At 34.2% G+C, this 22693-nt stretch overlaps 3 protein-coding genes across 6 annotated transcripts; 1 reads left to right on the top strand and 2 right to left on the bottom strand.

The window, feature by feature from the left end:
* Nucleotides 1-13069: 13069 nt before the first annotated feature.
* LOC127065026 (SUMO-activating enzyme subunit 2) lies at nucleotides 13070-16343 on the top strand. 2 transcript variants are annotated; one of them, XM_050996835.1, is made up of 8 exons: nucleotides 13070-13239; nucleotides 13398-13552; nucleotides 13646-13933; nucleotides 14016-14083; nucleotides 14166-14384; nucleotides 14455-14712; nucleotides 14819-15494; nucleotides 15572-15746. In XM_050996835.1, the coding sequence occupies exons 1-8, from the start codon at nucleotides 13096-13098 to the stop codon at nucleotides 15597-15599; spliced, it is 1836 nt and encodes a 611-aa protein (XP_050852792.1). In that variant the 5' UTR covers nucleotides 13070-13095; the 3' UTR covers nucleotides 15600-15746. The 2 variants fall into 2 exon arrangements, with proteins under 2 accessions (XP_050852792.1, XP_050852789.1); XM_050996832.1 differs by having other exon boundaries at nucleotides 13071-13239; nucleotides 14819-15408; nucleotides 15572-16343.
* LOC127065256 (carbohydrate sulfotransferase 11-like) lies at nucleotides 16217-17553 on the bottom strand. The gene is made up of 5 exons (XM_050997348.1): nucleotides 17467-17553; nucleotides 17202-17377; nucleotides 16997-17116; nucleotides 16780-16923; nucleotides 16217-16699 (listed from the first exon to the last, which is right to left on the bottom strand). The coding sequence occupies exons 1-5, from the start codon at nucleotides 17551-17553 to the stop codon at nucleotides 16330-16332; spliced, it is 897 nt and encodes a 298-aa protein (XP_050853305.1). The 3' UTR covers nucleotides 16217-16329.
* LOC127065030 (YTH domain-containing protein 1) lies at nucleotides 17234-22602 on the bottom strand. Of its 3 annotated transcripts, none has more exons than XM_050996847.1 (7): nucleotides 22467-22602; nucleotides 20686-21173; nucleotides 20346-20562; nucleotides 20054-20258; nucleotides 19710-19983; nucleotides 17467-19617; nucleotides 17234-17377 (listed from the first exon to the last, which is right to left on the bottom strand). In XM_050996847.1, the coding sequence occupies exons 2-6, from the start codon at nucleotides 21027-21029 to the stop codon at nucleotides 19287-19289; spliced, it is 1371 nt and encodes a 456-aa protein (XP_050852804.1). In that variant the 5' UTR covers nucleotides 21030-21173; nucleotides 22467-22602; the 3' UTR covers nucleotides 17234-17377; nucleotides 17467-19286. The 3 variants fall into 3 exon arrangements, with proteins under 3 accessions (XP_050852804.1, XP_050852802.1, XP_050852803.1); XM_050996845.1 differs by lacking the exon at nucleotides 22467-22602 and adding an exon at nucleotides 21270-22410; XM_050996846.1 differs by lacking the exon at nucleotides 22467-22602 and adding an exon at nucleotides 22005-22410.
* Between the last annotated feature and the right edge of the window lie 91 nt (nucleotides 22603-22693).

The raw sequence follows: 22693 nt of genomic DNA, 5'->3' as shown, positions 1-22693 counted from the left end.
TTAATTTTTAAGTCCCTCCGATCACTCAATCATGTCGAGGACGAAAGGTCCGAATCGGCACGAGTGATTGGTTGTAATTAATTAGTAGAAGAGCAATGAGTGACCACGAGTAAATTTCTTCGGAGATTTACTCGTGAATGGTTCGTTATTTTTTGATTTATTTATTAGATCAGGATAAAGTCTTCTTGCTTAAACGCGTTAATTATAATTATTTGAAATTTTAAATATTTGAATGCATTTTTAAATAATTTTCTCTCGCGAAAATAGTAAAGTATCGCGATATTCGCGAATTATAATAATGAATAAGCAAGAAAACATTCGCGATGGATAGTCTCTGGATTACAAGCGAAATTTTGTAATTTATTTTCCAATAATTAGAATAATTGCTTGTAAGAAAGAGCGTCCAATAATTTTTCGTTACATCTTTAAATAAACATTAATCAATTTTATTAATAAAAGAAAAGTCTCAATAGAGTCATTGCTTTTAAGAGAATAAAGTAGAGTCATTGATTTTGAAAGAATAAAGTAGAGTAGAGTCGTTAATAAAAGATAAAGAGACTTGTAGAATCATAATGCATAGAACATAGAATAACTTAATCAATTTTTAGCTTAGGATTTTCAGCAATTAATATATTAACTCTCGTTTCTCTTCCGATGCTTGCTCGCTTTTTCGTTTCAGGTTTGAGTTACGTTAGATTTATTAGTTTTCTTTAATGTCTTAGAATAAGAGTCGGTTTTAGTTCTTTCATATTGACAATAGTTATGGAATTTATTCTATAGTTGTGATTAGGGCACGAAGCAAAGAAGAGGCTATATGCCGAAGTGGCCCCCACAAATTGTGGCTCAAGAGGGCAACTATCAGACTATTGAGTTATTTTTGAAGGTTCCACAGAACTCTTCGAAAATGGCTTTTAGTCATATTTTAATTTTACCATGTTGTCACTCAGAATGCTCTTATATAGTATATAGTAGTATATAGTATATAGTAGCATATAATATATAGTAGTATATAGTATATAGTATATAGTAGTATGTAATATATAGTATATAGCAGTATATAGTATATAGTAGTAATGTAGACTTGAAAATCTGAGACGACGTAACATTCCGTCTCCCATTTTATATTGCCACGCGTACGCGAATAGAATTTTTACATATTTTATACGTTTTTATTATTAAACTCGAGTAATAAATTTTTCGCATTTTTCTTTTCTAAAGTGCAATTAAATTCAAAATTTTATTTTTATAAAATCAAGTTTTATATTAAAGTAATAATTCCGAAACGTATAAAATATGGCAATTGTGAAGATCACTGAAAGTGCACTGAATAAAAGTGTACATAGAACTAAAACGAACATACATTATACATATTATAATTTAAACAATTATTTTAAATTGTTGATTAAATTGTTGATTAATTACTGTATCTTCTCTGGGGTGGGACCCTTGGGAGGGGCCCTCGGGTGTGGGCCTTTGGGCGGGCTGCCGTCTTGGCATCTTTTAGAGCTCTTTTTCTCTTTTCCTTTTCTTCTCGTCTTTTCTTTTCTCTCTTACTTCTTTTATCTTTTTCTGTTTCAGATTAGATCATCGAGGGACCAATCATCGAATGATCGTGAAATCGTGAAATTATGTTTTTACAGGGAAATTATTGCATATAAATGCCTTTTTACATATAATTTTGCATATAATTTTGCATAAAACTATTTCCTCTACTGTTACTCTTCTTCTATTTCAGGTTAGATCATCGAGGGATCTATAATCGTAAAATTTGATTTTTACATAGAATTTTTCAATTTAAATGTCTTTTGTATATAATTTTGATATATAATTATGTGCTTTGCTTTTATTCTCTTTCTGTTTCAGATTAGGTGATCGAGGGACCGATCATCGTGGGATTTTTACACGGAAGTTAATGGAACCTCTTTGCATATAATTTTTATTATATGCAGAGAGGGTATGTCTCCTTGCTTCCGTACGCGAATGATAGGGAAAACACTCAGGCGCGTGACGGCCGGCACGCGCGTGGGTGTTCGCGGACGCGAGATTAAGTCCTGCCGAGGACTACGTTTTGATTTCAGAAATCGAAATATAGGCACGACCGGTCGTGTCTCGAGATGTCTGAAGCCGACGGTGTGGACGGTGGAGCGATCTGTAAGCGGGGTTTTATACATCTCCAGTTTGCTGAGAAGCCCGAAGCTCCCGAAGCGGAAAGGCATCTCGGATCGCGGATTTTAGAGTAAAGTCCCCGTTAGCCCGCGGGTCTCTACATGCAGCAACCTCCACGCGGTGGGACCTGGGTCGGGAATACTTGCGTTATGTCGAAATCTTATGAGATACAAGTATTACCGAGCGAATGGCTGCACGCTTCAAAGACTTTTCCATAATCTTTTCTATGTAATTCCAAATTATATTTTACATTGCTTCTTCTATCTTACATTTATTCAGCGATAAGTTCACGGTCATTTTTATTCATTGATTCGCATAGCTATGTAATAATTGAAATAATCATTCAAGACTAATTATTATAGTTTCTCTCGGGTGGGACCCATGGGTGGGGCTCATGGGGGTGGGCTTCTGTGCGGGTCTCCTTTCAGTACCGAAAAATCCAGCACGATTTTCGTATTCTGACTTTGGTCAAATTCATTTTCTCTTTTCTTTTCTTTTCTATATCCATCTTCTCTTTTCAATCTCATCTTTCTCAGATCTGCACGAGTTTCATTTCATCTTTCGGATATCCTTTCTTTCTTTTCTTTTGAGTACTATCGTTTTCACGTGCGCGCATGTTGCGACTTCCTTTTCTACTCTTTCTCTTCTTCTCTTCTTCTTCACGGATTTCGATATATCGGCGCAGTTCCGATTTATCGTCGAATGGTTTGGCTCATGATCGATCGTTAGACGCGAATACGGGTAGGATAAGAAGAACACTCACGCGTGTGTCGGCGGGCACAGGCGTGGTGTTCCCGGGCGCGATTAAAAGTCCTACGGTAATGGACTTCGTTTGATTGCTAAACCGAATAATGACCGGTCGTGTGTCGGTTCGTGTGCTGCCGAGTGGTATGGATCTGCTATCCGTAAGCGTGGACTGACCCTCCTCCAGTTAGCCGCCTGAAGTCTCGGTTGGTACGTGGACGCCGCGAACGCGAATTTAGAGTAGAGTCACCGTTATTATAACACTCCCGGAAGTGTTCGGGCGCGATTAAAAGTCCTACCGGGGACTTCGTTTTATAGAACGCCGATTATTTGATCACTCCGGTCACGCGAATATTAGAGTAGAGTCCCCGTTAGCCCGTGGGTCCCCAGATGCAGCTACCTCCACGCGGTGGGACCTGGGTCGGTAGTACTTGCGATATAGTGAAATCTATATCTAAATTATTTTTTAAATCTATAATTAAATTATATATGTTATCTAAAATCTATAAAGAAGTTGAATATATAATCATATAGCGCAAGTACTACCGGGCGGATGGCTGCACATTTCAATGTTCTTCCAAAGTCTATTGTCTGTCTAATTTCAATTAGACATGAAATTAATTGCATTTTAAATTGTTAGTTACATTTCCACAGATAAATAAATTGAATATATCAAAATTCTAAGTTAATTTTCTATGAGAACGCACAGAAAACTCTTCTGTCGCACTTATATTCTCTTTCGTTCCTATTTATTCTTATTTACTTCTATTAATTACATACTTTTTATTAATAATATCATTTATGTCCTGTTATTCTTTATATTAATTACTTTCATTAATTTTTATTAATGATTAGTCTCGGGTGGGACCCTTGGGAGGGGCCCTCGGGTGTGGGCCTTAGGCGGGTTTCGTTCTTTTACTAGAGAAAAATCGACCTCAATTATGGTACTCTGATTTTCGCCGAGTGATACGATCTTCGAAATGCACAGCCATCGTTCAGAATTCTACTTTTCTCACACGCACTAACGCAAATACTCCCGGTTTCTTTCATTCTTTTCCTCTTCTTCTTTTCTTTTTGTCTTCTTCTCATCATTTTTTTTAACCCTTTTGTGTTTTAGATTAGATCATCGAGGGAGCGATCATCCAGGGAGCGATCATCGAGGGACCAATCATCGTTAAATTAAATTTTTACAGGGAAGTTTTTAAATATAAATATCTTATTGCATTTAATTTTATATATAATTTTTGTTCCTATATTTAATTTTCATTATCTTTTTCATTTGACTTTTATATTTAATTTTCATTATTTTTCTAATTTTTACTTTTTATTTGACTTTTATTAATTTTTTAATTTTTATTTTTGCATTCATATTTGATTTTTAATATCTCATTTAATTTTTGTTCTTTTTTTTTCTTTTGCTTCATGTTTCTCTGTTTCAGATTAGGTGATCCAGGGACCGATCAGCGTGGGATTTTTACACGGAAGTTAATGGGACCTCTTTGCATATAATTTTTATTATATGCAGAGAGGGTATGTCTCCTTGCTTCCGTACGCGAATGATAGGGAAAACACTCACGCGCGTGACGGCCGGCACGTGCATGGGTGTTCGCGAGCGCGAGATTAAGTCCTACCGAGGACTACGTTTTGATTTTTGAAATCGAAATATAGACACGACCGGTCGTGTCTCGATATGTCTGAAGCCGACGGAGTGGACGGTGGAGCGATCTGTAAGCGGGGTTTTATACATCTCCAGTTTGCTGCGAAGCCCGAAGCTCCCGAAGCGGAAAGGCATCTCGGATCGCGGATTTTAGAGTAGAATCCGCGTTAGTCCGTGTATTTCCACGTGCCGCAGGACCATCGACCAAGGACCATGGAGGGATTTAGATTTTTACACGGGTGTTTAAAGAATCTTTCTACCTCAGGCGTAGAAGGATTTCTTTTCTCCCGTTCGGGCAAGATAGAAGGACACTCGCTTATGTCGGCTGGCATAGGCGTTGGTGTTCTCGGGCGCGATTAAGTCCTAAATTGGCTCTAACGCATTCAACATATTCGCGTGAGTGTTTCCGGAATGCTCGCGTAAGTATCGTGACTGCGGTAGATTCAATTTTGGGTTCCGGCGTTTGTCGCGAAAGCACGACCGGTCGTGCTCAAGCGGTGATCGAAGCTTCCGATGTTGGATAGTTGAGCTATGCGTAAGTCGGTTCCCAAATGCGGAGACGCATGGGGCTGCAATTTTAGCGTTTGGAGGCTTGAATTCGTCGGGAGTGGAGGTCGCCCCGTTGCTTTGCTTTCTTGATAGTAGTAGCAGTAGTAAAAAGTCGAGTCACCGTTAGTCCGCGGGTCTCCAGATGCAGCAACCTCCACGCGGTGGGACCTGGGTCGGAATTACTTGTGATACATCGGAAATTCGTAGACTGCAAGTATTACCGAGCGAATGGCTGCGTTCTTCAAGATTTTTCCAAGATTTTCTCTATCAAATTCCAACTAAATTTCGAAGTACGTTCAATTTACGTTCATTCGTACATCTTCCATATATTCTGCAATAAATGCGCTCTTTCATTTTTATTTATTCAAAAATATAATTTTATAATAATTAATTATTATAGTTTCTGTCGGGTGGGTCCCTTGGGATGGGCCCTTGGGCGTGGGCTTCTGTGCGGGTCTCCTTCCTTCAGTACCGAATAATCGAGCTGGATTTTCGTACTCTGGTTTTGCTCGGGTATGTCTTTTCTCTTCTTTTCCATGTCCATATTTTCTTTCCAATTTCATCTTTTTCACAGGGGCCTATGTTCCATTGCATCTCACGGATATTCTTTTCTTTCTTTTCTTTTCTGCTTCATCCTTCTCACGTTTCTTCTCTTCTCATTTGCTTCTTCTCTTCTTCTCTTTCTCTTCTTTTATTCTTCTTTCTCTTCGTCTTTTCCTTTTCTTCGCGAATCTCGATATATCCGCGCGGAATACGGGTAGGATAGGAAGAATACTCGGTCGTGTGTCGGCGGGCACAGGCGTGGTGTTCTCGGGCGCGATTAAAAGTCCTACGGTAATGGACTTCGTTTGATTGCTAAACCGAATAATGACCGGACGTGTGTCGGTTCGTGTGCTGCCGAGTGGTATGGATCTGCTATCCGTAAGCGTGGACTGACCCTCCTCCAGTTAGCCGCCTGAAGTCTCGGTTGGTACGTGGACGCCGCGAACGCGAATTTAGAGTAGAGTCACCGTTATTCTAACACTCCCGGGAGTGTTCGGGCGCGATTAAAAGTCCTACCGGGGACTTCGTTTTATAGAACGCCGATTATTTGATCACGCCGGTCACGCGAATATTAGAGTAGAGTCCCCGTTAGCCCGTGGGTCCCCAGACGCAGCAACCTCCTAGCGGTGGGACCTGGGTCGGTAGTACTTGTGATAGATTAAGATCTATGTCTAAATTATATCAAAAATCTGTAATTAAGATATATACGTAATTATAAAACGCAAGTACTACCGGGCGAATGGCTGCGTATTTCAATATTTTTCCAAGATCTTTTCTGTCTAATTTCAATTAGACGTTAAATTATTTTCATTCTACATTATTAGTTATATTTCCACAGATAAATAAATTGCAATATAACAAAATTTTTAATTAATTTTCTAAGAGAATGCACAGAAAACTTTTCCGTCCCACTTATGTTAGATATCGTCCGTATTGGTCCTGATTTATTTTTATTACTTATATATCTTAATAATTGTATACTTTTGATAATTACATTAATTATATACTTTTACCTATTATATGAATATACTTATGTTAGCTATCATTCGTATGTATCCTGATTTACTTTTATTACTTACATACCTTAATAATTGTATACTTTTGATAATTACATTAGTTACATACTTTTACTTACTATATGAATCATTATTATTAACATTTATTAATTGTTAGTCTCGGGTGGGACCCTTGGGAGGGGCCCTCGGGTGTGGGCCTTAGGCGGGTTTCGTTCTTTTACGAAAGAAAAATCAAATTCAATTATGATATTCTGGTTTTGCTCGACTGAACCGAGCTTTGAGATACACACCCTTCGTTCGGAATTCTATTTTTCTCATGCGTACATACGCAAGTTTTCCGTTCATTTTTCCTTTTTCTGTTTATCTACTCTTTTCCTATTTTCTTTATATCTGTTTCTCATTCTGTTTCATACTTTTTCTGTTTCAGGTTCGATCATTGAGGGACCGAATGTCGAGGGACCGATCATCGTGAAATTAAATTTTTACAGGGAAGTTTTCGCATATAATTTTATATATAATTTTTGTTCTTATATTTAATTTCTATTATATTTTTAATTTTTGCTTTTGTATTTAACTTTTATTAACTTTTTAATTTTTGTTTTTATATTTAAGTTTTATTAACTTTTTAACTTTTGTTCTTACATTTAATTTTTATTATCTTTTTAATATTTGCTTTTATATTTCATTTTCATTATCTTTTTAATTTTTGATCTTATATTTAGCACTACTATTATTTTTTTTCCGTTTCAGATTAGGTGACCGAGTGACGGATCATCGTGGGATCTTTACACGGAAGTTAATGGAACCTCTCTGCATATAATTCTCATTATATGCAGGGAGGGTATGTCTCCTTGCTTCCGTACGCGAATGATAGAGAAAACACTCACGCGCGTGACGGCCGGCACGCGTGTGGGTGTTCGCGGACGCGAGATTAGGTCCTACCGAGGACTACGTTTTGATTTTTGAAATCGAAATATAGACACGACCGGTCGTGTCTCGAGATGTCTGAAGCCGACGGTGTGGACGGTGGAGCAATCTGTAAGCGGGGTTTTATACATCTCCAGTTTGCTGCGAAGCCCGAAGCTCCCGAAGCGGAAAGGCATCTCGGATCGCGGATTTTAGAGTAAAGTCCCCGTTAGCCCGCGGGTCTCTACATGCAGCGACCTCCAAGTGGTGGGACCTGGGTCGGTAGTACTTGCGATATAGTGAAATCTATGTCTAAATTATATATGTTATCTAAAATGTAGAACTAAATTGTATATTTAATCGTATAACGCAAGTACTACCGGGCGAATGGCTGCATATTACAATGTTTTTCCAAAGTCTTGTTCCTGTCTAATGTCAATTAGACGTTAAATTTATTACATTTTAAATTGTTAGTTATATTTCGACAGATAAATAAATTGAATATATCAAAGTTCTAAGTTAATTTTCTAAGAGAACGCACAGAAAACTTTTCTATCGCACTTATATTCTCTTTCGTTCCTATTTACTCTTATTTACTTTTATTAATTACATACTTTGATCAATAATATTAATTATTTCCTATTATTCATTATATTAACTACTTTTGTTAATTTTTATTAATGATAAGTTTCGGGTGGGACCCTTGGGAGGGGCCCTCGGGTGTGGGCCTTTGGGCGGGCTGCCGTCTCGGCATCGTTTAGAGCTCTTTTTCTCTTTTTCTTTTCTTCTCGTCTTTTCTTTTCCCTCTTTCTTCTTTACTCTTCTTTCGATCATCGAAGGATCTATAATCGTAAAATTAGATTTTTGCAGATTTTACATTGCAGATTACATTTTTCAATTTAAATGTCTTTTGTATATAATTTTGCATATAATTTTGACATATAATTATCTGCTCTATTTTATTGTTTTTCTGTTTCAGATTAGGTGATCGAGGGATGGATCATCGTGGGATTTTTACAAGCAAGTTAATGGAACCTCTCTGCATATAATTTTTATTATTCTTCTTCTGTTTCAGGTTAGATCATCGAGGGATATATAATCGTAAAATTTGATTTTTGCAGAGTTTTCTAGTTTAAATGTCTTTTGTATATAATTTTGTATATAATTTTGATATATAATTATCTGCTCTGCTTTTATTCTTTTTCTGTTTCAGATTAGGTGATCGAGGGACCGATCATCGTGGGATTTTTACACGGAAGTTAAAGGAACCTCTCTGTATATAATCTTGATTATATGCAGGGAGGGTATGTCTCCTTGCTTCCGTACGCGAATGATAGGGAAAACACTCACGCGCGTGACGGCCGGCACGTGCATGGGTGTTCGCGAGCGCGAGATTAAGTCCTACCGAGGACTACGTTTTGATTTTTGAAATCGAAATATAGACACGACCGGTCGTGTCTCGATATGTCTGAAGCCGACGGAGTGGACGGTGGAGCGATCTGTAAGCGGGGTTTTATACATCTCCAGTTTGCTGCGAAGCCCGAAGCTCCCGAAGCGGAAAGGCATCTCGGATCGCGGATTTTAGAGTAGAATCCGCGTTAGTCCGTGTATTTCCACGTGCCGCAGGACCATCGACCAAGGACCATGGAGGGATTTAGATTTTTACACGGGTGTTTAAAGAATCTTTCTACCTCAGGCGTAGAAGGATTTCTTTTCTCCCGTTCGGGCAAGATAGAAGGACACTCGCTTATGTCGGCTGGCATAGGCGTTGGTGTTCTCGGGCGCGATTAAGTCCTAAATTGGCTCTAACGCATTCAACATATTCGCGTGAGTGTTTCCGGAATGCTCGCGTAAGTATCGTGACTGCGGTAGATTCAATTTTGGGTTCCGGCGTTTGTCGCGAAAGCACGACCGGTCGTGCTCAAGCGGTGATCGAAGCTTCCGATGTTGGATAGTTGAGCTATGCGTAAGTCGGTTCCCAAATGCGGAGACGCATGGGGCTGCAATTTTAGCGTTTGGAGGCTTGAATTCGTCGGGAGTGGAGGTCGCCCCGTTGCTTTGCTTTCTTGATAGCAGTAGTAGTAGTTAAATGTAGAGTCACCGTTAGTCCGCGGGTCTCCAGATGCAGCAACCTCCACGCGGTGGGACCTGGGTCGGTAGTACTTGCGAAATATCGAAATCTATATCTTAATAATACTTAACATCTGTAACTAAATTATATATTTAATCATAAAACACAAGTATTACCGGGCGAATGGCTGCATATTTCTATATTTTTACAATATCTCTCGTCTGTCTATGTTCAAGTAAATGTTGAATTGATTACGTTTTAAATTGTTAGTTATATTTCCACAGATAAATAAATTGGAATATAAATAAATTTTTGATTAATTTTCTAACAGAACGCACAGAAAGCTTTTCCGTCGCAGTTATGTTAGCTATCATTCGTATTTATCCTTATACAATTTTATTACTTATATACTTTTATTAATTGTATACTTTTGATAATTACATTAATTATATACTTTTATTTACTATATGAATCACTTTTATTAATCATCAGTTTCGGGTGGGACCCTTGGGAGGGGCCCTCGGGTGTGGGCCTTAGGCGGGTTTGGTTCTTTTACTAGGAAAAAATCAAACTCAATTATGGTACTTTAATTTTTGTCGTGTGAAACGATTTCTACGGAATGCACACTCATCGTCCGGAATTCTATTTCTCTCAAGCACATTTACGCAAATACTCCTCGTTTCATTCTCTATTTTTCTTTTCTTCTTTTCTTTTCCTCTTTTCTTTGTATTTCTTTACATTTTTCTAATGTTTTTTTTTATGTTTCAGAACAGAACATCGAGGAACGGATCATCGAGGAAGGATCATCGTGAAATTAAATTTTTACAGGGAAGTTATTAAATATAAATGTCTTTTTGCATATAATTTTCCATATAATGTTTACTCTTATATCTAACATTTATTAACTTTTTAATTTTTGCTTTCATATTTAATTTTAATGTACTTTTTAATTTTTGCTTTTCTGTTTAATTTTTAATATCTCTTTAATGTTTGCTTTTATTTTATCTCTACTTCTATTCTTCTTCTGTTTCAGATTAGGTGATCGAGGGACGGATCATCGTGGGATTTTTACACGGAAGTTAAAGGAACCTCTCTGCATATAACGTTTGTTATATGCAGGAAGGGTATGTCTCCTTGCTTCCGTACGCGAATGATAGGGAAAACACTCACGCGTGTGACGGCCGGCACACGCGTGGGTGTTCGCGAGCGCGAGATTAAGTCCTACCGAGGACTTCGCTTTGATTTTTTAAATCGAAATAGACACGACCGGTCGTGTCTCGAGATGTCTGAAGCCGACGGTGTGGACAGTGGAGCAATCTGTAAGCGGGGTTTTATACATCTCCAGTTTGCTGAGAAGCCCGAAGCTCCCGAAGCGGAAAGGCATCTCGGATCGTGGATTTTAGAGTAGAGTCTCCGTTAGCCCGTGGGTCCTCAGAAGCAGCAACCTCCTCGCGGTAGGACCTGGGTCGGAATTACTTGTGTTATCTCGGAATTTTATAGGCTGCAAGTATTTCCGAGCGAATGGCTGCATATTTAAACATTTTTCCAAGATCTTTTCCATCGACTACGTGCACTTTCAATTCTTTCTTACATCTTCTGTGTATTCAGCAATAAATGCACCGTCACTTCTACTTATTGAAACGCATACCTATATAATAATTATTCGAGATTAATTATTATAGTTTCTCTCGGGTGGGTCCCTTGGGATGGGCCCTTGGGCGTGGGCTTCTGTGCGGGTCTCCTTCTTTCTGTACCGAAGAATCGAGCTGGATTTTTGTACTCTGGTTTTCGTCGGGTGCACCGATCTTCTATGTCCATCTTTTCTTCCCAATTTCATCTTTTCCACACGTGCACGTGTTCCATTGCATCTTACGTATATTCTTTGCTTTCTTTTCTTTTTTACTCCATCCTTTTCACGTGTGCACACGTTCTGGCTTTCTTCTCTTCTCTCTTTCTTCTCCATTTCTTCTCTTTCTCTTCTTCTTTTCCTCTTCTTCATGAATCTCACTATATCCGCGCGGAATACGGGTATATTCTCTCCTTCTTTCCGAGTTCTGTCGTTTTAACATGCGCGCACGTTCCGGCTTCCTTTTCTTCTTCTTCACTTCATCACGGTTTTCGATATATCGACAAAGGTCCGATGTATCGTCGAATGGTTCGGTTCATAATCCATTGTTAGACGCGAATACGGGTAAGATAGAAAGAACATTTGCGCGTGTGTCGGCGGGCACAGGTGTGGTGTTCCCGGGCGCGATTAAAAGTCCTACGATAATGGACTTCGTTTGATTGCTAAAAACGAATAAATGACCGGTCGTGATACGGTCATCGGATGACTGTAGAGTGAGACGGTCTATGTGCTACTGAGGAGGATGGTCTATGGCTATTTGTAAGGATGTTCAGTCCGTTGACTGACCCACCTTATATCTATAGTCACCTGAGTCCATGGTGAGGTGCATGCAACCCCGCGGGACCGCGAATTAGAGTAGAGTCATCGTTGTTCTAACACTCACGTGAGTGTTCGGGCGCGATTAAAGGTCCTACCGTGGACTTCGTTTTAATGTTCGAAATGCGAAAGGCACGGACGGTCGTGCTTAAAGGCGGGATGTGGGCATCCGAGGCTGACGGCCTCAACGTCATCCCTAGTAGGATACCGTTGCGGACTCGATGTCTCTGTTCGCTCATGTTACCTCGCGAACGCCGGGAACGCGTATTGTAGAGTAGAGTTACCGTTGTACTAACACCAAGTGAGTGTTCGGGCGCGAATTAAGTGTCCTACCGTGGACTTAGATTTATTTGCTTGATATATAGATAAAATTACGCCGGTAATGCGTATTTTATAGTAGAGTCATTCGGACATTCACGTGATTGTCCGAGCGCGATTAAAAGTCCTACCGGGGACTTCGTTTTATTTGTTCGGCGATTATTTGTTCACGCCGGTCTCGCGGATCTTAGAGAGTAGAGTCCCCGTTAGCTCGTGGGTCCCCTGATGCAGCTACCTCCACGCGGTGGGACCTGGGTCGGTAATACTTGAGATGTATAGAAATCTAAATCTAAAGTATGTAACTCAAGTATTACCGGGCGAATGGCTGCATATTTCTGCATTTTTCATATGCTTTGAGAGATATAACCAAACAAGCTTATACACCGATATAATAGTCGTATGATGGGAATAGCGTTTCCAGTTTGCTCTTGTAATTCATATTTTGTCTATATTTATTACCGAAGTTATTCATGTTTCGAATGAAAAATAATAAATTATCTTAAATAATAAAAAATCCTCGTTCCCTTAGTTGAATTTCATGAATATATTGTTTGTCCAATCCTGTTAGTTTCTGATTGGTTGAATGGTAGCCATGTTTTTATTGTTGTACCACGCAAGCGTTTGATTGTAGGTTAGTTATCTATATTCTATATGTATATACGCATAACACTTAGCGTGAAAAATGGCGGCGAATATCTACGGAGTTTTCCGCGAAAATTTGCAAAATGCTATTCTTAAAAGTAAAGTTCTTGTGGTTGGTGCAGGAGGAATCGGTTGCGAAATCTTGAAAAATCTTGTAATGACTGGTTTTAGTGATATTGAAATTGTAAGTCCGACAATATTTATAGAATATATGAACGTGCTATAACCACACTTTCTCCTATCGGCATTTCGTAAAGATTGTTTATTTTTCTCCTTAATCGATTATAAAATTCTATTCGATGTATGTCAAATTATTTCTTATATTATTTATTCTTTTTGCAGATTGATTTGGATACTATTGATGTAAGTAATTTAAATAGACAATTTTTATTTCAAAAAAAACACGTGGGAAAATCTAAAGCCGAAGTAGCAAAAGAAACCGCTTTAACTTTTAACCCTAATGCCAAAATAATTCATTATCATGATAGTATTACTTCGTAAGTACCTTTAAGAGATTTTTTTTATTTTTTGTTCATATTATAATTTATAATTATACAATTGTAAATTAAATAAATGTCATATATTTATAGATCAGAATTTGGATTATCCTTCTTTAAAAAATTCTCTTTAGTTATGAATGCTCTTGATAATAGAGCAGCAAGAAATCATGTAAACCGTATGTGTTTGGCCGCAGACGTACCATTAATAGAATCTGGAACAGCAGGTTATGAAGGACAGGTAGAACTGATTAAGAAAGGTTTAAGTCAATGTTATGAATGTACTCCTAAAGCAGCACAGAAAACATTTCCAGGGTGTACAATACGTAATACACCCAGTGAACCAATACATTGTATTGTATGGGCAAAGCATCTTTTTAAGTATGTATTATTTGATTGATAAACAAATCAAAAAAGGTCTTGTACGATTTATATCTAATATTAATATAATTATGATTATTAGTCAGTTATTTGGCGAAGAAGATCCTGATCAAGATGTTTCACCAGATACTGCAGATCCTGAAGCTACTGGTAAATATTTTATATTTCAATAACCGAAACGAAAAGAAATTTTAATTTGTTAACAGTTGTATAAATTAATTTATTATTGTAGATACAGCTGCACAAGTTAGTTTAGAAACAGAATCAAGTAGTAAAGGAAATGTTGATCGTGTCTCAACACGATCTTGGGCACAATCATGTGACTATGATTCCAAAAAATTATTTACAAAATTTTTTCATGATGATATTAAATACCTACTTAGTATGGAAAATTTATGGAAAAAAAGAAGGCCTCCTATACCTTTAGATTGGTCAAATTTACCTGATGGAGGTTAGGAAAATGTATCAACAAAATTATTTATTTATTTCATGGTTTTTAATATAATTTTTTATTTCTTTAGTACCTGGATCCAGTAAAGAAATATCTGAGCCTGGACTAAAAGATCAACAACGTTGGAGTATTGCTAAATGTGGAACTATTTTTGCTGAAGCCATAAATAATTTAAGCAAAAGCTTAAAATCTAATCAAGAAACAACACCAAATAATCATCTCATATGGGATAAAGATGATCAACATGCTATGGATTTTGTTGCAGCGTGTGCTAATATTCGAGCTTATATTTTTGGAATACCACAAAAGACAAGATTTGATATCAAGTGTAAGTATTAAGAAAATTGCTTGGAAATGTTACAATATAATATTGTAAAATATTATGTAGCATATAAAATTATCTAATTTTTATATTACTAATTGTTTTTTTATAGCAATGGCAGGAAATATAATTCCAGCAATAGCAACTACAAATGCCATCATTGCTGGATTAGTTGTTCTACATGCATTTTATATTCTTGAAAATAAATTAAAAGAATGTAGATCAGTATACTTGCGTTTAAAAATGAACCATAGAAATCAATTATTAGTACCAGAAAAAAATGTTAATCCTCCGAATCCTAAATGTTACGTGTGTGCTCCTACGCCGCAAGCTGTATTAGCTGCAGATACATCCAAAATGACAATTAGAGAACTTGATGAGTTAGTATTAAAAAGTAGACTTAATATGATTGCTCCGGATGTTATAATAGATGGCAAAGGTATAGTCGTTATTAGTAGTGAAGAAGGGGAGACTGAAGAAAACAATAATAAAATTCTAGAAGAATTTGGAATAAAAGATGGTACAATTTTAAAAGTCGATGATTTTCATCAAAATTATTCATTAACTATCACAATAATGCATCGAGAACGACCTTCTATAAAGGATGAAAGTCCAGAGTTTCTGATACTAGCAAACGAAGAAGATCTTATGCCAAAAGAAGAAAATAATGATTCTGAAAAACCATCGACTTCAAATGGCAAGGCAAGTTTAACATATATTTTGTTTTTAGAAATACATTATAAGAAAGAAAGAAAGAGAGAAAGAGAGAGAAAGAATTACAAGAATAGGTATATATAATGTTGATATTATTTTTATTATATTTTACTATTGAATTATATTTTATTAATAAAAATATTTTTTACAGATTGAGAACTCATCTGAAGATTCTATAATGATTGTAGAAACAGAAGTTAATCCTGCATTATATGCAGATACAGTTAAGAAACGCAAAATTGATATAACCGAAAATGATATCCTCCTAAAAAAGCGAAAATTGGATGTTAATAATGGTGAAGATGTTTCTATCATAGAAGATAATGCAACTGATGTTTCTGCCGAAAAGAAAACATCATGCACAACAAAGTGTAAGTCTTCCACGGATGATGATTGTATGATTGTGTATGATGAAGGTACTGAGACAACTTAAAAGAAATATATAAAAAGAGTTCGTAATGATAAGATATGTCGTAAGATAAATGAACATAATCACAGTAATAGGTAAATATCAATTTTCTTTTTTATATTTTATTTAAAATATATAGAAGTAAGGTTGAATAATGTGTCGAATTTATATACAACTAGATGTCAAAAATCAATCAATAACATATGTGTATATGTTCAAATATAAAGAAAGTCATTTAATTTTCTAAAATTTATAAAAACATAATTCTATTCATACATTTTAGTTAACTTAAATATCTAAATGAACGATTACGTGTTGTTTTGTTAATATTTATAACATAGAAGTTAAATTAATTAATCTTTTAGATCATTTCTTGTCTATCTTCATTTTTGTATTTGCATCGTAAAATGTAGAATGATTCTTGTATTCATAATTAAAAAAATGTATAAGAAATAAATATTTTTTGCATATTTTGATTCTTATATCTTAGTAATTTCTAATTAACATAGCAAGTACTTATCCAAATCATAATTATACATTTCAAAATCTATTTTATATCTTTCATGTAATTTTAGAATAGTGTTATGTGTCAAATTTTGAAAATATTTACAAGTCAGTTTGAAATCAGTACATCCTCCTTTACTTTGTTCCAAATTTGGTAAATCCATGTTGTTTTTATCTATCCCAAATTTGGAAAAAATGTAATTAATCTGATCAAAAGTATAGTGATCTAATTTTAAAATAAAACTATAATTTATATTACAAAGAGCACAATGGGTATAATATTGATTCCAATGTACATCATCATGTTCAGGCGATTCCTGTAATAGCCATTCTATAAATTCTTTAAATGTAGGTACTATTTGTAATCTGTAAAACATAAATTAATTATTAATTAATGATAATATAATTTTTGTAATTTCGTTATAATCTTAATGCTATAAATATACCTTTTATCACGTGTAAATATTTTTTGGAAGAAACTACCAGTTGTTTTATTAGAACGAAATAAATTTGGTCTTGTAAAATGATATATTTTTTTGGTATATATCCAAGCTTGATCAGTATATTTTGTATTATCTTCTATTCGATCTCTATAAACATTGTATTCTTATATGGAAAAAGAAAATATTAAAATATTCTATTAATAAAACATAAAAAAATTACCTATATGATGAAACAAGCCTTTCAAATGGATGTCTTACAACTAATAATTTAAATATATTTGAATCATTAGTCAAATGTTGTAACTCTTTTGAACTATGAGGTGTTAAAGAGTTCATATTTCTAAAAATGTCATATAAATTATAATATTTAATTTAATAAACAAGACAGTATAGAGATAAATAAATTGTAATAGCTTTTAAGAAACCTATGTTCTTGTATATTAGAGAATAATGTTGTAAAACTAGTAGATGCAACCTTCCTGATCCAACAATATAATGATTTATGTTTAGGACTATATAAGAAATGTTTTTTTACTAATGGAGTTTTCAAATTATATTTTACACATGTATTTGATATTTGTTTAAGTAATAATCCATTTTCCTGTTTGAAGCAATAAAAAATTTAACATGTACAATTTATTTTGTACAAATACATAATCACAATTATATCCTATATTTTAATGTACTTACCTGCTGATAATTTGATTCAAGTTTTACCCTATCACATCGTGATAGTTTTATATTCGAATTAACAGATGTTTTATTGTATGGAAACATTGTTGAAGAAAGATCTATTTTTTTTATTTTATTACTTTCTTCAATATAGATATGTTTTATTAAATTTAGTTTAGCTTTTAATTGTAAGAAAAGTAAACATGTTAATAGATATAAAATCACACAAAAGATGCATTTAATGAACTGTAGCTTCAGTGACATTTTGATGATGTGATTTTCATCGCTTACAATTCTTTACCACGATGATTATATACATCCGTTTTGAACAAAAACACAGTAGGAGTGTCCAATAGATAATACTTATCTTTTAGTTTTGATTTTACGCTTTATCATTTATAATTAATTATAGCCTTTTTTATTTATTAAATTTCATAACACAATAATGTTAAATGATGAAGTCCAATATAAATAAAAATATTTATAAAGATATAAAAAATATTTAGAAAGCATTTGTATTTATAGATTGATCTCTTTAATCGAATTATTTATTTTGATATAGAAAGGATAGGGAAGTTGAAATAATTCACAAGTCGTTCTTTTTTTTGTTATATTTACTATGCAAAAGCACTGAGAAACACACACATAAATCTACAAGTGCAAATGCAGAACAAAATATAAACATAAATTTCAGTTAAATATATAATCATTAACTAATATATATCATTTTTACTTAAAATTTAATTTAGATTAATATGATATAATACTAATTCATATGTTAATGTTCAACATATTAATTTTCGAAAAAATTATTTATATTGAATTAAAAGAATATGAAATCTTTTGCACATACATATATCCCTATTGTGTATTTAAATTTTATTCCATTGCCCTGTTAATCTATGTTTTTATTTATGGCAGTGTCTTCTATTAAGCCAACATATCGACTTATGAAATTGACTATAAATGTTACATATATGTATACCGTAAAAACATGTAGTATATCAAAGTTACAGTCAAGATTTCACATATAAAGATCTTACTTTGCTAAAATAATGTAAAGCCTATATATAGGTATAATTTGAATTCCATATCCAATAAGATTCAAAAGAATATAGGTTTAAGTTGATAATATCATCTAATGTGAATATCCTCAATATTTGTTAATTTCTTTTTAAAAATGTTTTCTTATATCTGATATCTATTTCTACAAAAATATTAATTATGTTAAGACAATGTTCTGATTAACGTATATAATGCAATTCTATTATATGATTAGATAAAATCATCTTAATAGTTTGAGAATTATATACATTTATAATATTGCATACACTCGCTTATATTCGGGATAGATATTGATATTAATTACTATATAAAAGACTAAAGAAATAACATAAGAAAAAAAGAGAGGGTATTCACGTTAGACAGCAATGATACTTATCGTACATTATATTTAGAGTACACTTCCGACACCATTTTTATAGATTATTCAAAGAACTAAAAAGAATTTTTACATTAATATTATTTTTAAAGTTATAGCATAGATTAGTAGAATAGTTGGATAAATGTTACGAAGTTAACACTCAGTTACATATTTTTTTTTTTGTCATAAAAAGAAGGAACTAAAACGTAGTAGTATAAAAGTAATAAAAAATGCTTATATAATATCTAAGTGTATATAATAGCAGACTTAAATAAGTCTCTATGCCTAGACAAATCTTTTTTATAAAATCAATGCATACTATTGCTCGTTCGTAAGGATAATTGATAGTTAAATTGTGTATAAATCGACAAATTAATATGTATGTGTATACTTAATAAAATATTTAAAATGTGATTTATCTGCGATCTCTGTATCTATGGTGGTGATCACGAGATGATCGATGGTCACTATGCCGGTTATGACGACTTGCTGTTCTCCATAAAAATTCATCTACACTTCGTTCATAACTGCGTTTTTCAAGCGCCGAAGCAGCTGCGGTATAGTCGGGTGGTAGCGGCAAGCCATCATAATATCTTGGGGGTGGTGGTGGTGGAGGTAAAGAATCATATGGATGTGGTGCAGCGTAAGGTGGTAATGGAGGTAATTGATGCTGCATAGTACGCATATAATCTGCAACATAAGCTTCAGCAGCAGCAGCTACGCCCAAACCAGTGTTACCATATCCTCTAAAAAATTAGTTTCATTCAATTAGTTATATCTTTCTGTCATTTAAATAATATACAACTTATAGAAAATGTAACTATGATTGTCATCATACTTTGAATAAGGCGAATCTCCTCTATTAAACCAACTGGTATATCGATGATGATGATCCCTTGAACCTCTATGTTCTCCACTGGACAAATGCGATCCTCTAGCTAAAGAAGCTAATCGTGATCTTGATGTCAGGAAAAGTCTACGTCCTCTACCTCGAGTACGTAAAAACCTACTATTATTACTAATAGGTCTACTATCTCTATATGAACGTGTAGATTTAATAATATGTTTAGCTGCTTCTTTAGACTTTCTTAAGATTGGGGTCATTTCTATCCCTGCAAAACATGGAATTTTTATATAAAGAAGAATTAGATATTATAAATAAAATTAATTTTCAAGATTTACCTTCATCTTCAGGAAATAATCTGCACAATTCTTCTGCAACGCGAGGCTCAATCTCTTGACCGTCACGACCAATTTTAACTTGCTTGCCATCATTCCAAGGATTATACAAATGCAATGTTGCTGTAAATGGTAATTCTTTTCTACATATCCAATCTACTTTGAATACACCACCCAATGCTTTTGCAGATAAGCCAGGAGGTAAAACCTAAAGACGAAAACATTTACCTATTATAGATATAAAATATTGATAATTTTTTTCTTACAAGTGTTACTATAATTCAAGGTAATATACCCATGAAATAGGTGCTCCATCTCTTCTAGATTCAGTGCTGAGTCTTGCAAAACCAGCAAATTTTCCTGATTCTTTTACAGAAAAAACAAGCAATACATTCCGAGATTCTCTATATGCTTGGTTTAAATTAGCTTCATTTTGAGGAAGTGTGCTCCATACTCCTTTGGCCTTGGAAAGGGTCACATTTTCAGCATTGTTAGATTTGATGATGAAAAATCTAAAAAAAATTTATAACATGTTCTTAGTATAATATATATAAAAATTTTCTATTTTTTATTAATATTAAATATTGATATAACCGATAATATATTGAAAATTTATATTTTAAAAAATATCTAACCTTGCATCTCTAAATAAGTAATTCAATTTCGTTGCATAATCATAACTCTTGGCTGGTCCTTTGCTGTCCTTAGATCTTGCACGCTTAGTTTCTGGACTGGAAGATTTAGATTCTCTTGATCTAGCACGTTTTCCTTTATTTTTGCGATTCCGCTTGTTATCCCCACGCGATGATTTTGTAGAAATGGAACTTATACTTGGTTGACTAGAATCTGAATTCGAGCTGCTAGACGATACTTCACTGCGTGTATCATATGTTTCATCAGCTCCAATTTTTAACTCATCCACTATATCATTTTCTCCACAACTCAGATTTAAATTATCTGTATCTGCGTTGCTGTCCATGCTTCTTCTTCGATCCAGTTTATCTTAACTAATATTATACAGTCTTGAAAATCAGTTCTTTATTGATTCCTTCATCCAGGCTCTATCTTTTTAGGTATACAGGAGATGTAAGACCAGTGTTGTGCAGGCACCTTTAAATATTTTCTGAAAATCAAATATAAAAAAAGGCTTACTAGTTGGTTAAACAAAATAAACTTGTACTTGTCCCACAAGAATATCATATTTGAAAGGATTTCGTACATCTTACGATAATTACACGGTAGCAAACAACTCAGTAATGTTTTTAGTATAAGAAGATTCAGAAGATTGCACATAATATCCAATTTAAAGTCACTGTGGTAAAAGATGTAGTTTTTATAATGTTTTATTATATTCAAGAAATCCATTGGCCAAAAACTTGCATTGGTTTATAACTCTTGATACTAAAATTGTCTTCGTATACTTTAATTAGAACGTGTATAATCCATAGCAGTTTCCAATTTATATCTACCATTATCACAAGTGTTCTTGTTCCAACTATGCACAAACAAAATTGTTTCGCGCTATGGTTTAGCTTTTGTTAAAATTTATAGTAATAAAATACTGTTTTAACTGACGTTTCACGATTATTATCATAAATCGTCCGTATATAACATAAAAATAACGGTTGTAAAAATTTGTGTAATTAAATTTATCTTTTCAACTGAAATGCTTAGCCCTACTTTTACCGAATAATATAAACAGTCCTTAACATTCTTGTATATTTCATAACACATAATATACCCGTTTTTTGAAAAAGTTTCGATATATAGTCTTTTAAAGCGCGAACGCTATGCCTACAAAAGTTCATCATTAAAACAGGTTTTAGCTATGTCCTGGCACCACTACGGATATGTAAAATGATTATATATCCTCATCAATCTTAGAAAAGTTCATGTTTTGCGAAGATAAGTCCTTGATGTTTTACAAGACCTTCAGTGGCTCGTACACACTTACGTGACACTCGTTTTTCTTCACTAACACAATTCGCACCTCACCAAAGAATGCTCATCGATTCAAGCGCATTTAACGGTTTTCATTTATTTGACACAGGATGCACACCATAACTTGCTTTCTTGTGATGCAATACACGATAAACAGTTACGTGCTCACCAAGATACAAACCGTAGCGTCCATTGTGTGTGACGTGTTCTCACCAGTTCGCACGATCGATACTAGCGACCATAGTCCAGATTTACGGGATAACATTTTTGATTAGTGGTTAATACTTTTCTCAATTTTTTATAAAATTTATATAATTTTTACGTAAATGCTCGAGAATCCTTAACAAAATTTTTTTTCTTAATATGATCATTACCGTTTATCTTATTATCCAAATATTACATATATTTTGTATAATGCACGTATATCTATCATGGGGTAAAATGTGAAATAACGACTTATTTATACAAGTATTACCTCATGCCGCAACTCGTATTATTTATTTATAACATTCTTCTAGATATAATAATAATAATAATAATAATAATAATAATATCATGATTTTATTGAAATATTTCTTTCGGTCAAAGCTGTAAAAACAAGAAAAAAAAAAAACAACAAAACTTGTTCTTTTATACGTTTATATTTGATAACTTGCCGTGTTGAAAATTCCCTAGGAAAGACCATAGACGCCATCTTTAAAA

The sequence above is a fragment of the Vespula vulgaris genome, chromosome 7 (assembly GCF_905475345.1).
Source record: "Vespula vulgaris chromosome 7, iyVesVulg1.1, whole genome shotgun sequence".
NCBI classification, from domain to species: domain Eukaryota; kingdom Metazoa; phylum Arthropoda; class Insecta; order Hymenoptera; family Vespidae; genus Vespula; species Vespula vulgaris.
The sequence above is the reverse complement of the archived record's forward strand: the minus strand, read 5'-3'. Positions and strand labels throughout refer to the sequence as shown.

What these genes read in the sequence shown, in the direction of transcription:
- LOC127065026 (XM_050996832.1), top strand. Translation starts at nt 13,096, where the DNA reads ATGGCGGCGAATATCTACGGAGTTTTCCGCGAAAATTTGCAAAATGCT. An exon ending in TGGGCAAAGCATCTTTTTAA is followed by an intron (nt 13,934 to 14,015) that starts GTATGTATTATT and finishes TATGATTATTAG; the next exon opens with TCAGTTATTTGGCGAAGAAG. An exon ending in CATCGACTTCAAATGGCAAG is followed by an intron (nt 15,409 to 15,571) that starts GCAAGTTTAACA and finishes TATTTTTTACAG; the next exon opens with ATTGAGAACTCATCTGAAGA.
- LOC127065030 (XM_050996847.1), bottom strand. Translation starts at nt 21,029, where the DNA reads ATGGACAGCAACGCAGATACAGATAATTTAAATCTGAGTTGTGGAGAA. An exon ending in TACTTATTTAGAGATGCAAG is followed by an intron (nt 20,563 to 20,685) that starts GTTAGATATTTT and finishes AATTTTTTTTAG; the next exon opens with ATTTTTCATCATCAAATCTA. An exon ending in ATTATTTCCTGAAGATGAAG is followed by an intron (nt 19,984 to 20,053) that starts GTAAATCTTGAA and finishes CATGTTTTGCAG; the next exon opens with GGATAGAAATGACCCCAATC.
- LOC127065256 (XM_050997348.1), bottom strand. Translation starts at nt 17,553, where the DNA reads ATGTTTCCATACAATAAAACATCTGTTAATTCGAATATAAAACTATCA. An exon ending in TCTAATATACAAGAACATAG is followed by an intron (nt 17,117 to 17,201) that starts GTTTCTTAAAAG and finishes TGACATTTTTAG; the next exon opens with AAATATGAACTCTTTAACAC. An exon ending in AGGCTTGTTTCATCATATAG is followed by an intron (nt 16,924 to 16,996) that starts GTAATTTTTTTA and finishes CAATGTTTATAG; the next exon opens with AGATCGAATAGAAGATAATA.